The sequence below is a fragment of the Corapipo altera genome, unplaced genomic scaffold (assembly GCF_003945725.1).
Source record: "Corapipo altera isolate COAL_440 unplaced genomic scaffold, ASM394572v1 101, whole genome shotgun sequence".
Taxonomy (NCBI): Eukaryota; Metazoa; Chordata; class Aves; order Passeriformes; family Pipridae; genus Corapipo; species Corapipo altera.
This window is the reverse complement of record NW_020884984.1, coordinates 706,758-720,160: the sequence shown is the minus strand read 5'-3', so window position 1 is coordinate 720,160 and position 13,403 is coordinate 706,758. Positions and strand designations below refer to the sequence as shown.

At 45.1% G+C, this 13,403-nt stretch overlaps 2 protein-coding genes across 2 annotated transcripts in view; both read left to right on the top strand.

The window, feature by feature from the left end:
* The window catches only part of ISY1 (ISY1 splicing factor homolog), a 10,480-nt gene extending 142 nt beyond the window's left edge, over positions 1–10,338 (top strand). The window contains exons 2-11 of the mRNA XM_027666039.1: positions 298–320; positions 1,637–1,688; positions 3,188–3,253; positions 3,710–3,752; positions 3,915–4,027; positions 4,218–4,335; positions 5,040–5,162; positions 7,165–7,268; positions 8,334–8,420; positions 9,564–10,338. Coding sequence (XP_027521840.1) covers positions 298–320; positions 1,637–1,688; positions 3,188–3,253; positions 3,710–3,752; positions 3,915–4,027; positions 4,218–4,335; positions 5,040–5,162; positions 7,165–7,268; positions 8,334–8,420; positions 9,564–9,671 — 837 coding nt within the window. The 3' untranslated portion in view covers positions 9,672–10,338. The remainder of the gene's footprint in view (positions 1–297; positions 321–1,636; positions 1,689–3,187; positions 3,254–3,709; positions 3,753–3,914; positions 4,028–4,217; positions 4,336–5,039; positions 5,163–7,164; positions 7,269–8,333; positions 8,421–9,563) is intronic.
* A 2,913-nt stretch (positions 10,339–13,251) lies between these two features.
* The window catches only part of LOC113958044 (haloacid dehalogenase-like hydrolase domain-containing 5), a 9,747-nt gene continuing 9,595 nt past the window's right edge, over positions 13,252–13,403 (top strand). The window contains exon 1 of the mRNA XM_027666038.1: positions 13,252–13,352. Within this exon, the coding sequence (XP_027521839.1) occupies positions 13,347–13,352 (6 nt within the window). The 5' untranslated portion in view covers positions 13,252–13,346. The remainder of the gene's footprint in view (positions 13,353–13,403) is intronic.

Genomic DNA, 13,403 nt, shown 5'->3' with positions numbered 1-13,403 from the left:
TTGAGGGATAAGGGACTGAGGGGATATGGGAGTGAGGGACTGAGGGGTAAGGGACTAAGGGCATGTGGTGAGTGAGGGACTGAGGGACCATGGGGAGTGAGGGACTGAGGGACATGGGGAGTGCGGGGTTGGGCTGAGGGGCCCTCCCTGCCCGCCGGTGCCTTCACCCGGCGAGGGGGTCGCGGTGGCGCCCGGCGCTGGGAAGGGGGAGCGCGGTGGGCCCGGCGTCCCTCCCGCCCTGCCAGTGCCCAGAGCGGCCCCGGGCTGTGACTGACGCCCTCTGTTTGTGTGTTCCAGGCGCGGAACGCGGAGAAGGCCATGTGAGTGTGGCAGCATGACTTGACTTGTGTGTGACCTCCTGTGAGCCTGCGGCTGTACCTGCTTTCACACCTCTGTGCCCGCTGGGCATGGCTGTACCTGGTTTCAGACAGAGCCATGCTGGCCCCATGAGACTTGCTGTTCAGCCTGTTTTAAAGCACCACGAGTTTATTGATGCTTTTGGTTCTTAATTGCACACGTGCTGCTCCAGTGGCAGTGTGGAGAGGAGGGCACATGCCTGGTGCTGTGGAGCCCTCCTAGCTGTGCTGGGTGGTTTTGTGCAGGACACACATTGCAGCAAGGGCTGGGGGATAAGTACACTGGAATATGTTCCAAGGGCCCCTTTTGCTTTTGGGCAGTTCCAGTTTTTGAAACAGAGATGCCAGGCCAGATAGGAATCTGGCAGCATTCCTTTAAAGATAATTCCTGCTTGGGAGTGGCTTGGGCTAAACCAGTGGTTTTTAATAAATTTATTTTTGTATTGGCTTTCCTGAGGAGTTTTTGAAAAGGGTTGGAGGCCACACATCTAAAACATCTGGATTAGAGGCTCTTTGGTATATTTGTCTCCTGATTGTTCTTTTTCCTAAAATACTTCCTGAGCTTGTAACAGTAACTCAGTGAGGGGCTGCAGAGCCCACAGCTGTCTGATACCTCAGGAGGTGCTGTTAGTGATCCCGTCCAGTACCTCTGGATTGGACTGGAATGAAAAGTTACCAGGTTTTTAATTCTGGAAATGGCTCTTAACAGCAGATAAAGTGGCTGGCTTATGTGCAGGATGTAGGTGTGCTGGTACTGGATGTACTCAGCTGTTCTGTGCTTTTTAACGTAACTAGTAAATGTCTAATAAATGAAACTGTTGGAAAATGGGGCTGTGTAGTCTCTGCTCAGCTTTCAGAGATTAGGAATATTTTAGTTATGCTAATGGACTTGATTACTAACTGCTGCTTTCCTTAATGGAGCTTTTTCCCATTGAGATTTTTATTTGCTTTTTGATATATCCTCTGCTAAGATCAACTGAACTTAATGCTTCTGTTTCTAACTTGTTTATGTCCTTTTGCTGCAAATGTCCAATATCATGGCATATGTTGAACAGAAAGAATAATTAGGTGCTTACCAGGATATGTGTTTATCTAAGACATGAACCACTGATGGTTTCTACTGTTGAGAAGTCACAAGTTGGAAGAGCCAGAGGTGGTCAGTGAATCTGTTCAAATCTTTGTTTTCTATAATTAAGTCCATCATAAACATTCAGAGCAAGACTTGTTCCTGTTGTATTGTGGATTTGTAGAAGTAAATTTGCTTCCTTTCTTCCCTTTAGGACGGCCTTGGCAAGGTTTCGGCAAGCCCAGCTCGAGGAAGGAAAAGTGAAGGTAGGATGGAAAAGCTCTGAAGGTTTGTTTGCTCTGTTGAGAGAGGAATGCAGGCCTTGGACGGAGCTGTGTTGGGTTATGAGCCAGGCCCAGGTGTCCTGCAGGAGCCTGGCATCAGTCAGATGGAAAATGTTCCAGCTGACTGTATTTCACAGTCACACAAACCAGAAATGGTAACCAGAACTTTCCTAAATAAATAACTTACTTAAATGTCACATATGTATCTGTTTCAGAGGTATGTTGGCTTGGCTGCCAAGAAGAAAGTGCAAACTGAACATCACTTAATTTTTTAATGGAATATAGGTAGAATATGTAATAGTTTGTGGGAAAAAAACCCAACCAAACTATAGTAATGCTATAAATAGAGGCAGCAGTCTGGGCAAAAAATGAACATTATTTTTGAGTCTGAAGTTATCTCCATCTGCAACTACTTAGGCAAATTCATCCACAAACACTGACATTAATCACAAGGTTGGTTTGGATTTCTTCCCAGAAGTAGAGAAATCCTTCTCATAATCTCATCTATTGGGGATGTTCTGACAAAAGGGCAACCATGAAGCAGAGGCCTTCAAGGTCCCTGAGCTCCAGACTCCCATGAGACACAATGTTGGCATGTTGTTAACCCAGCACATGACAACTGTGCTGCTGTTCATGATGGGCTTCACTGTCATGTGGATTTTTTTTATTACTGTCAGATTGATCAAAAAATGGACTTTGTAATTTAAAAAACACCCACCACTATAACAAAAGAAATAGCATCTCACAGAACCTCATTCCCAACTCTCTCTGGATTTTCCTGAGCGCTTTTCACCAAATCAAAACTCAAAGTGCAAGAATATTTGTGTAAGGATCAGAGTGTTCTCAGTTAGCTTTTTGGAGAGGTTTATAAGTGAGCAATATGAAACAGGGAAGTGAAAAATGACAGTTTGGAGAAACTGTCATGATAAAGATTCCACGAACAACGGAGATGAAGATGGAATAGAGTTTCTGATAGGTTATGTGGAGAAAGGCTGTTTACATAGATAAAAGGTAGAGGTGTGGAAGTGCTGTGAGGAAAGGCACAAAATAACTGCACACACAGGGTCCTAGAGGTAAGATGAACTATTGGAATACAAAACAAAATCATCTTGGAAAAAATTAGATTATTTAGGTAGTAGCAATTGAGAAGGACAGGCTTAAACTTAACCTGTTCTTGGAAGACAGTGGATTTTATTTAGCTGTTAGTGTGCTGAAAATGGTGAAACTGTTTAAAATGGAATGTTCTTTGTGTTGGAGAGGATTGTGGGGTGTTTTGGATAGAGTATATTTAAGTAGCTTTTTATATTCTTGATAGTTTAATTTGGCAGGGCTGTAAACCATTATCGTTTTCCATTTACTGAAAATCAGTGGGAGCAAAAGGCCCAGGAGCTTGGTAGTGTGATTTGGGATAAGTTTGTGTGAAGTGCTGTGGATATGTGGATTCTTGGTTAACCTTGATGGTGTGTCTGTGTGTCAAACAGGAGCGGAGACCTTTCCTTGCTTCCGAGTGTAATGAACTGCCCAAAGCTGAGAAATGGAGGCGACAGGTAATAGCACCCTGTGGACTTTTCTAATTCTCTGGGAGGTGGAACTTGAGCACTTCCTATTTCAGCAGCCTGCTTGCAATTTTTTTCATTTTTCCTCAGGACACTGACAGTTAATCACAGAATGATTTAGATGAGAAGGTCACATGGTTCACTACATTGTTCGAAGTGGTCAAGTTGACCCAGGGCCATGTCCAACTGAGGTCCAATGTGATTTAAATATCTTCAAGGATTTTATATGCCACAGCTTTTTGGGGCCACTGTTCCAGTGTTTGATTACCTTCTTAATTATTTCCCTACCACCACCCCTCTGTGAATTTAATCAGAATTTCCAGTTTCAACTTGTGTTTTGTTGCTACTTGTCTTATTGTCATGCACCTCTCAAACAATCTGGCTCTGTCTTCTCCACTGAAGATAGGTTTTCTTCAGAGATTAATTTCTGTGTTCTTATTTGACTAGATCATCGGGGAGATTTCCAAGAAAGTGGCACAGATTCAGAATGGTGAGATTTTTCTAATAATGTTTTATCTTTTTGAATCTCCAGTCCTAAGCCATTTCAGTAAAAATCTCATGTGAACTATGTTGTTTCCATTGCATAAATTCTGAAATTACTTTGGTGCTTCTAGTGAGCTGCCTAATGTACTGTCTTTTTTCTCTCTAACAGCTGGATTGGGTGAATTCAGAATTCGGGACCTGAATGATGAAATAAACAAACTTCTGAGGGAGAAAGGACACTGGGAATACAGAATAAAGGAGCTGGGAGGCCCTGATTATGCTGTGAGTGTAGAATGTGTTGTACTGCCTGGTTGTTCTGCTTACAACTGAAGTGACTGCTGGTAAAAATCTGTGCAACATTTAGTTAACCATGTGTGCCTTGGCCAGTGTTTGTTAGAGAGGATCTTTATTCAGCCCCTGAAAGTGCTTGGTTGTTGTTAGAAGAAAATTTTAAACTCTGTTTGTTTTCCAGCGGATTGGACCGAAAATGTTAGATCATGAAGGGAAAGAAGTTCCAGGGAACAGGGGCTACAAATATTTTGGAGCTGCAAAGGATTTACCAGGAGTTAGAGAGCTTTTTGAAAAGGAGCGTAAGTAAAGAGCAACTCTTCCCAGACATGACTGTAAATTGTAGCGTGTCTTGAGTCAAATGTTGTTGTAGCTTGTGAGGAATGCTGGTAACAGCATTTCTGGGCCATGTCTTAGGTCAGATAAATGAAACTCTGAGCACAAGTAATTAAATGGTGTTTCTTTGGGCAAAGAACACCTTTGGCTGTTTGCAATTAAAGGAATTTAGAAAAGAGTAAACTGGTTTCTACTAGGAGTTCCAAATGATAAGAACTGAGGTCCTATAGAATCTTTTCAGCATAACAGACTAACTTCATCAGGAAGTTCTAAATAGCACTTGGAGCTCAGAGGTTAAAGAAAAAGAAGAAAAAGGGGAAGCTGGGTTGAACACAAGTTTAGGAGCAGGAATCAGCTTTCATAACAGGAAAAAGTAGATGTGAGGGATAAATCTATTGATTTGTCAGAAAATGAGTGGGAATTGCTTGAGCCTGAAAGTGAGGCAGCTACTGAACCAGCTCCTTCTTCCTTGCCATCTGCAAAGAGGAATTATGGGAAGTACTCCATGACCTGGGGGAAGCACTGGGTCGTGTATTGGAACTGGTTTGTGTGGGACAGAGTCCAACACAGTGCGCCTGAGCTGGCAGCAGTTGGTGCTGTGAGGTGTGATGGGAACTGGGAATGCACAGTGATGGGATGGAGCTGGGTGAGTGACAGGGTGTTCCTGCAGCCCTCCCACCCCCACGGAAAACTCGGGCTGAGCTCATGAAGGACATCGATGCTGAGTACTACGGCTACAGGGACGAGGATGATGGCATTCTGGAGCCTCTGGAACAGGAGCATGAAAAGAAAGGTATGTGGGATTCTTCAGCCCAAGGAGGGAGATAGTGGACCCTGAAGTGAAGGTGCCTTTTATTTTTCTCTGTGAGTGTTGTCTTATCTGTGGCTGTCTGTCACATAGGTATCCATAGACTGAGTTTGTCTGTCACATCACTGTGTAAGGCATTTCAGGTTGGAGGTGTGTGCTTTAGAATTGACTTTCATCTTTACTACTGTTAATGATTTAATATTGTCAGCAAGTCATTCACTATTGAGGGAAAATTTCCTTTTTTCCCTACCTTTTTCATGCTTAAGACCGTAAAAAAGAGTAGGTTGCACAATGAGATCTGTGGGACTCCAGCAGTTATCTCCCTCCCTTGTAAAAACCACCCATCTGTTTCCTGTCTCACCTCATTATTTATTTATCCATAAACATAGCTGTTTGTTTTTTTGGGAGATTAGAGAGGCCTTCTGGAAATCCTGAAGTCTGGGTGGCTTGTGTTAATTTATCCACATCATCTACCTTCAAACTTCAACACGTTTGTGAATATTTTCTCCTTTCAAATCTATTTTTCTCAGTAAATACTGTTTATCCATGTGTGTGCTCACATAGTTTTCTAGTGTTGTTTCTTCTGACCTCCCTGCTAAAGACATCAGGATTATGAGTCTTAATTCCTCAAGCTCTTCAGCACTGTGAGCCATTTTCTGTTATTTGTGTAGCTCAAGCAAGAGGCCACACAGCACCTTTAAGAGCTTAGCTGTTTCCTAAATGGTTCTCTTAGTGCTGCTGGTGAGCACTGCCTGATCCTTTAGTTATCCCTTCTCCATGTGTGAGACATTCCCAGTATTGTGTGTTCAAGTGGTGCCTTGTCAGGTTACAGGGCGGGGAGGAGGAGGGGGCTGAAGGAAATGTTTAACTAACCAGTGTTGTGGAGCCCTGACCCGAGGGAAGGGGAGCTGCTGCAGGCAGTGACAGTGTGGGAAGGGCAGTGGTGTGGGACAGGGCTCCCAGCAGCCTCCCCCCAGGGATCAGCCTGCACATCCTCTGGCTGTGGGCTGGAGAGGGACCTGGGCTGCCTTCAGGGGGTAACAAGGAACTGTCACCTTGGGTGATTGTGCTGCTTGAACTAACAAGGCTGGAGGTGCTGACAGAGCCAGTGCTGTGCTAATGGACAACTAGTGCACAAGAGCTGGGGTCCCTCAGGGTCAGTGGGTGTCTGGGCTCTTGTGGTTTTTACCTTGGTAAGTGAAGTTAAGTTTTTGCGAAACAAAGTATTGAAAAAACTTCTTAATTTGAGGTGCCTTTTCTGTTAGGGAACCACAAGCAAACACAGCCACGGGTTAAATCTGGCTCTCTGAGCGAGAGCACTTTACTGCATGATCTGTGAGAGCTTGGGGGAATGCCTGCTGACTTCTAGGCATTCCTACTGCCTCACTGGATTAATCTTGTACCTCTCTAGGAGTTTAAGCACTGCCCATGTCACTGATTAAGGTTTTTAAAACTTTTTTTGGCTCTTCCTAGCACTCTGCTGGAGTAGAGGTGCAGCAGCCTGACAGCTTCCTAGCAGTGAGGTACAGAATTGGGATAGTGCTGCAATGTAAGAGAAATACACTCTGAGAAAAAAGTGTGAGTGTCACTGTAAGGAGCATAATCATGTTTAATTAACAACATGGTGATCAGCATCTCTAGAGCTGCTGACACACTTCAGAGCTATCAGAGCCACTGAGCCTGGCCATGTGACCCTGTTACTCAGTTCAGAAAGTAGGTTGGCATTTATCCATGGCATTTAGAGTCCAAAATGTACCCAAACTGAGGCATTAGCAAGTACCACACTTTGACAGTGCCATCGTGGGTTTTGCTCAGACTACACTGCTGTGTTTTATTAGATGGTACATTGAGGTTCTACAGTAAATGTGTGTTATTGATGTAGAGGATTTAGGCAAGAAGTTTAAGTCCACTGGAAAAGCTTTGGAAATCAGACCATGCTGCTTTGACTGGCTCTCAGATACATTTACCATTTTCCTTTGCTAACCAGTTATAGCAGAAGCAGTGGAAAAATGGAAAATGGAGAGGGAAGCACGACTTGCAAGAGGTGAGGAGGAGGAGGAAGAAAATATCTATGCTGTCAATGATGATGAGGTAGGCGACGGCTAAGATGAAGTGACATTTCATGTATCTTCTCTGCTGCCTTCTTGAAGGTGGTGTTACTGTGCTGAGAACCTGTGTGCTGTGCCCTGCCCTTCCCCATGCCTGACCAACTGCACCATTGGCCCTGCTTAGTAAGAATCAGTAGCAGTGACTACACTTGGCCCAAGTTTAGAGAGCACTGAAGGCTGGCACCTTTCACTCAAGTGAGAACCAGTTGCTGAACCCTTGCTGTGATTTAACTGGCACTGCCTGGAATTCTGTGTTTGTCGAGGTGGTAGCACTGGTCAGCTGTGCTTGTAGGTACAACCTGCATCGGTATCCTGTCCCCAAAGCTGCTTGTGCTGTTAATGTCCTACTGCCACTGCTTAGCAAAACCAAGGGTTGCAGGGCCTTGTTCACACTTGAATCCTAACACAGCAAGGCTTTGCTCATGCTGCTGTCACTGCTGGGACACGGCTCTTGTTTCTTTGTTCTCCCTGCAAGACCTGTCAAAGGTATACTGGAAACAAGTTCTCATTTGCACTTAGGTACAAAGTGGGTTTGATACAAGAATGAAAAGGAGATAGTCCACAATGTGAATCTGGTGGCTCCTCCAGTCCCCTGTTTTATTCATATTGTCTCCTGATTCATGAGACCAGCTCTCAGGTGTGAGGCAAAGCAGTTCAGAGCTGCACAGGGAAATGGTACCTATATTTTTAAAGCACTTGCCTTCTTCTTGCTTAGCTGGCTCCTCTCCTGTTTATACCTTTGCTGTGGTATAAACCACATACCTTCCATATCCAGAGATATGGAAGAGGAGTAAATAGAGCTTTACATCCAGCAGAGAAAAGGCCATCTGAGCAATGGAAGCAGTAATTTTGAAAATGTCAGGGAGCAGGGTCTGGATGTGATCCTTGTCATATTCCTTTGGTGTTCAGTTCTCTTCACCTAATTCCTGTGTTTGTAGTGTTGATCATGCTCTATCCTGGTTCCTTCTGGCAAAACAAGTAAAAAGGGGTTTTTTTATGACCTCTATAGAAAATAAACTTGATGTGGCTTAATTTTTTCACTTTTTAGTCTGATGAGGAAGGTGGCAAGGAAAGAGAAGGAGAAGAAGGCCAACAGAAATTCATTGCACATGTTCCAGTGCCAACTCAGCAGGAGGTAAGACATAATAAAATTAGGTTGCAGAGATGCACGCTGGCTTTTGCAAGGCAGATCTTCACTTATGTCACATCATCAGTAAAAGTGCCCTAAATTGGTTATTTCTGTGACTTGACTCTGCAGCTGTTTATTTCTCTTGCAAATACTGTGGTTGTGTTGTGGTACCATTGCTATAACACTTTTCACCTGAGAATTTCCAAAACCTTCATAAATATTCCATAAATTGGAAAGTGTCGTGGTGCTATGATCAATAACCAGGATTGTCTACTATATCTGCACTGTGCCTTTCTGCTGATGGTGTGCTTTTTTAAATTTAAGGGGATGATTTCTGAATTGCAGGGTTTGTTCTCATAAATTTTCTAAAATTATTTTGGTGGCATGACCTTGAATTTATTGTTATATTTTGAAACTGCTCTAGGGTGTTTATTACCTTCACAGTGACAGGTTGTTTGAAGCACAACCCAGGCAAAAAGGTTCTGGAGTTATGTAGCTGTTTCTCTTTCTTAGTGGCAAATCACTCCATACCTTATGCCTACAGGATTGTGCCTTCTAGGTTCTTTCTGAATTACTAAAAATCAAGGTTCAGAACACTTGTTTTGAGAGATGCTGTGTGCGATCTGGACAAATATAAAATCATTACTGAGACTAAAACAAGTCGTGCAGGTTGTTATTAGTAGATCTTTGAAGCTTCTTAAAGGATCAGATATCAGTGGCACTTCCAGGCAAAATGCAGGGCAGAGGTTCCTGGCTGTGGCTGATGTGAAGGGCACGCTCACTAAATGTTAGTTCAGAGGTGTGGACTCCTGTGGCCTAGACCCATGAGTTCTGCATTTCCTAAAGCTGTATCTGAGGGAATCATTTGGAACAGATCATAATGAAATGGCAGCTAACACTCTGATTAACAAGGGTAGGAGCACAGATCAGAAACAGGCATCTGTTTTACTGCTTCTTTTGACTTCCAGGAGCTTCATCTGAGTATTAAAAAGGGTACTCCTGACTCATCATAGTTCCACTACTTTTACACTAGTACACAGCCCTTTCCCAGGCTGTTTGCTGTGTTTTCCTTCCTCCTGTCCGTTGCTGAGCATCCTGGGTTTCAGCATCTCACTTAAGCTAAATGCCATCCTGTTTTTCTCTTTGCAGATTGAGGAAGCGCTTGTGCGGAGGAAGAAGATGGAGCTCCTCCAGAAGTATGCCAGTGAGACCCTCCTGGCACAGAGTGAGGAGGCAAAGACACTGCTGGGACTGTAACACCAGCATGGCCTGGTTTGGGAGTAATCCACCCAAAAGCAGCAGGTTCCTATGTTCCGGTAGCAATGGCTTTAAGCTCTGAAAGTCCTTTGGATGTCAAGAGTAAACTGATGGAATTACAGTGTGTTCTGCAAAGGAAACCCATCATTTTGGTTTATCCAGTAGAATGACTGGCACTCCAGTGCTGACAAAGATCAGACCTTGTCTCTGCATTTACAGCTGTCATCAGTCCCTTCAGTTTGTAAAAGGGTCTGTGCAGTGGTGCCTCACAGATAGAACCACACACCCACCGACCTCTGAAATCCTGAGGGGAAGCTGATGGCGTTCCTGCCACCCTCTCTGCTCTATCCTGACTGTAAGTGTACACATCCTTCTCATGCTGTTTTTTGGTGAGCTGAATCCAGAATTAACTCAGTTACACCTGCTTAGTTTACCAGAATAGCCTAGAACCTGTTTAGAGGTACTTGGATGACAGATCTTATGAGTGACTTTGAAGTAGATTTGGTTCTTTTTGTAACACATACAGTGTCTAAAATCTGCTGCCCTTTTTGTGGTTTGTAACTGCGCCTGGATGGATGGCTTAAATGCTGGATATTTCAGCAGCTGTTGTAAAAAACTTTGTGATACCTTGCTCAAATATTTTTAGTAAAACTTATTTACAACCTGATGCCTTGTTTCATTCTAGCTCAGAGGGTTGTGGTGATTCCCTCATCGTAGCCAAAGAATGGGATCATAAACAGCCATCCCTGTAGGGGTTTGAAGCTCTGCATCCCCTACTGCTCTTGGCTCGTGTATCCTGTGACGAGAGGCAAGTTACAGCAGAGCCTGTTTAGAGTCTTCTGGGTGACTGTTGTACAGATCTGAATGAATGACATTTTGAATTGGACATCTGCAGCCACAGAGTATTTCTGTCTAAGGAACAGAGTATTTAATAGTCAAGTAACCATGTCTGGGACTGTTTAACCTATTTCCAATGCTCTTAGTCTCAGTCTATTACTATCTCTTGTGAATAATCCACTCCAGAACAATCAAAGCTCTAAATTATAGAGGAGAGCTTTGTCTTACTTGATGTAAGTGATCAAACAAAAAAGCCTTGAAAATGTGGAAAGTGTAGCCACCAAATTAAAAACTTAGAATAAATCAAAAGCTCAGTTATTAGTAGAGGCAAACAACTAACATCACAAACATGTTCTTCTCTCTTCCTGTTAGCAGTGCAGCTCTCTCTGCTTTGTAAGAAAGCAGCAAATGAGTGTGTTTATGACACAATAATTTGCATGTTCTGGGTTCCAGGCATCTCCAAAGTGCTGCTTTTTGAGTGTTTTCTGTTCTTGGGTTTCAAGAAGTGATGTGCTATTTACATGTTCTCTGTATTGCTGTAAAAGACAACACTGTTTCCCAGAGTTCCTTCCCCAAAACCCTGGCCATCGAGAATCGAAAAATAGGCTCCTTTCCTGTTGGATGTGCTGATGGTTCTGGATCAGACTGGCGTCCTTTGCCTGTGGAAAATCTCAGTCTGTGAAGGGTAAAGGCTTTGAGGGCTGGAGATGACAAAAACAGGTTTAAGGGAGAAAAAACCCAGCTAGTTTGTACAGCCTGATACAGTCTGGTACAGTTTGATAATACCAGTGGTAGATCCCTTCTTGTCACTATATGAATCTCTAAGATGGAAGACAGAAAACAGAGGGGTAAAGGCAGATCAGGGACAGAGTGATGATGAAAGGCATAAAAAAGGAATAAATTAAAAGAATGAGAGCAAATAAACAGGACTGTAATTGCATTCATATTCAAAGGAGTAACTTCCAGTCCTGAGCATTAGCCAACATCATGATGTAAAAGGAAAGTTTTTAAGGCAGGGCTGATCTCTGCCAACCAACACAGAACTGGAATAAATGCACAAAAATGTGGTATGGAACTGTTCAAGGCAAACTCTGCTGCCTGGCCCTCTCTACTAAATGCTCTCTCTGTAGCTCAGTGCAAAGGGTTTTTAAGCTGAATGCTCGTTTTGGCTGTGCCTGAGCCAACAAATTGCAGAGGAATTCTTTGCCACAGTGGCCTGTAGCAAAAAGGTTGTGTCCTGCCTGCTGTGTGGGCTGTGGAATCACTGGTGCAGTCAGGGTGGGGAGGCTGCTGTGGCCACAGCCAGGAACTGATCCCTTGTGTCCTGCAGGATGGAACAGTGTGCAGGCTCTGTGTTAACTCTGAGCGTGCAGCAGTACTTGGATGCCTTGTGTTGTCAGGCTTACAACTTGTACCACCTCTGCCATGCCCCAGCCCTAAGCATTCCCAGGTTGTAAAATAAATACTTTACACATGCTTACACGTAGCTCTTGTCCTCTGATCTGCCTCAGAGCTCTGCACTGTGTGTGAGCCTGGCTTGAGCTCTGGGGGGACAACCTCCCTAACTGTGCTGTCTGAGCATCGATTTTGGCTTGCTTTTGCCTTTTAGAAATGCATTTGGTTGTTTCGTTTAGTGCCAGCCACGGAAGTGGAGCAGTTTAAAGGCCACCTTCCTTACTCTGTGTCTGGGTGAGCGCAGTGCAGTCGCTGGAGGATCAGTTTCTGCCTGCAGTCAGAGGGGGGGTGAGGAGTATTTGTTGGCAGCACAAGGAAATAAGTGGATTTACCTAATCTGCATTAGCAGATGAGCAAGATAAACAAGACAGCTTTGTGGAGTATCCATTAACTAATGACATTTTGTGCTGCTTGTCTCAAGTCCAGTTGCTTGGGCATGCCTTTGCAGTGCAGAGCTGAGATACTGTGGTGGTTGTGCTTGATGGACTTTTTCCCAAAAAGCACCGATTCCTGAAGTATCACAGAATGGGTCAGGTTGGGAGGGACCACAGTGGCTCATCTGGTCCCAGTTTCCTGCTCCAGCAGGGCCACCCCAGAACACGTGGCACAGCATTGCATCCAGCTGGAATATCTCCAGTGAGGAGACTCTACACCCTCTTTAGACGATCTGTTCAGTGCTCAGTCACTGCAAGGGAAGAAACTCTTCCTCAGGTTCAGGTGGAACTTCCTGGGCATCAGTTTCTGCCCATTGCATGTCCCAGTGGTTGGCACCCCCGAGCAGAGCCTGGTCTTGGAATCTCTCCTTTAGATATTTATACACGTTGACAAGGTCCCTTCTCAGTTTCTTCTGCAGGCTGAACAGGCTGAGCTCCCTTGGCCTTTCCTTGAGAGATGCTCCAGTCTTTTAATCGTTGTTGGCCTATGCTGGACAGGCAGAACCAGAGAGAATGTTTCTTCTGGTTTGTTATTAAATTAAAAGACAGTTGTTTCCTTGCTAGAAATGTTGTGCTGCTCTTCGCATCGCTGCTAACGTGGCAGCACCCCCGGTGCGGCCGAGGGGCTGCCCCGCGGCTGCGGGGGTGGGAGCGGCGGCCGCCCGGGGCTCGCGGGGCGCGGTGCCGCTGTCCCGGGCCCGCAGGACCCAGGGCTCGCGGTGCTGCCGGCCGGGGTGTGCCGTGTGTGTGACCGCCGTGAGCTCAGGGCCGGGGCTGTGCCGTGTGTGTGACCGCCGTGAGCTCAGGGCCGGGGCTGTGCCGTGTGTGTGACCGCCGTGAGCTCAGGGCCGGGGCTGTACAATGACGGTGTGTGACTGCTGTGAGCTCAGACCCGGGGCTGTACAATGACGGTGTGTGACCGCCGTGAGCTCAGGCCCGGGGCTGTGCCATGACGGTGTGTGACTCGGGGCCGGGGCTGTGCCATGACGGTGTGTGACGCGCTGTG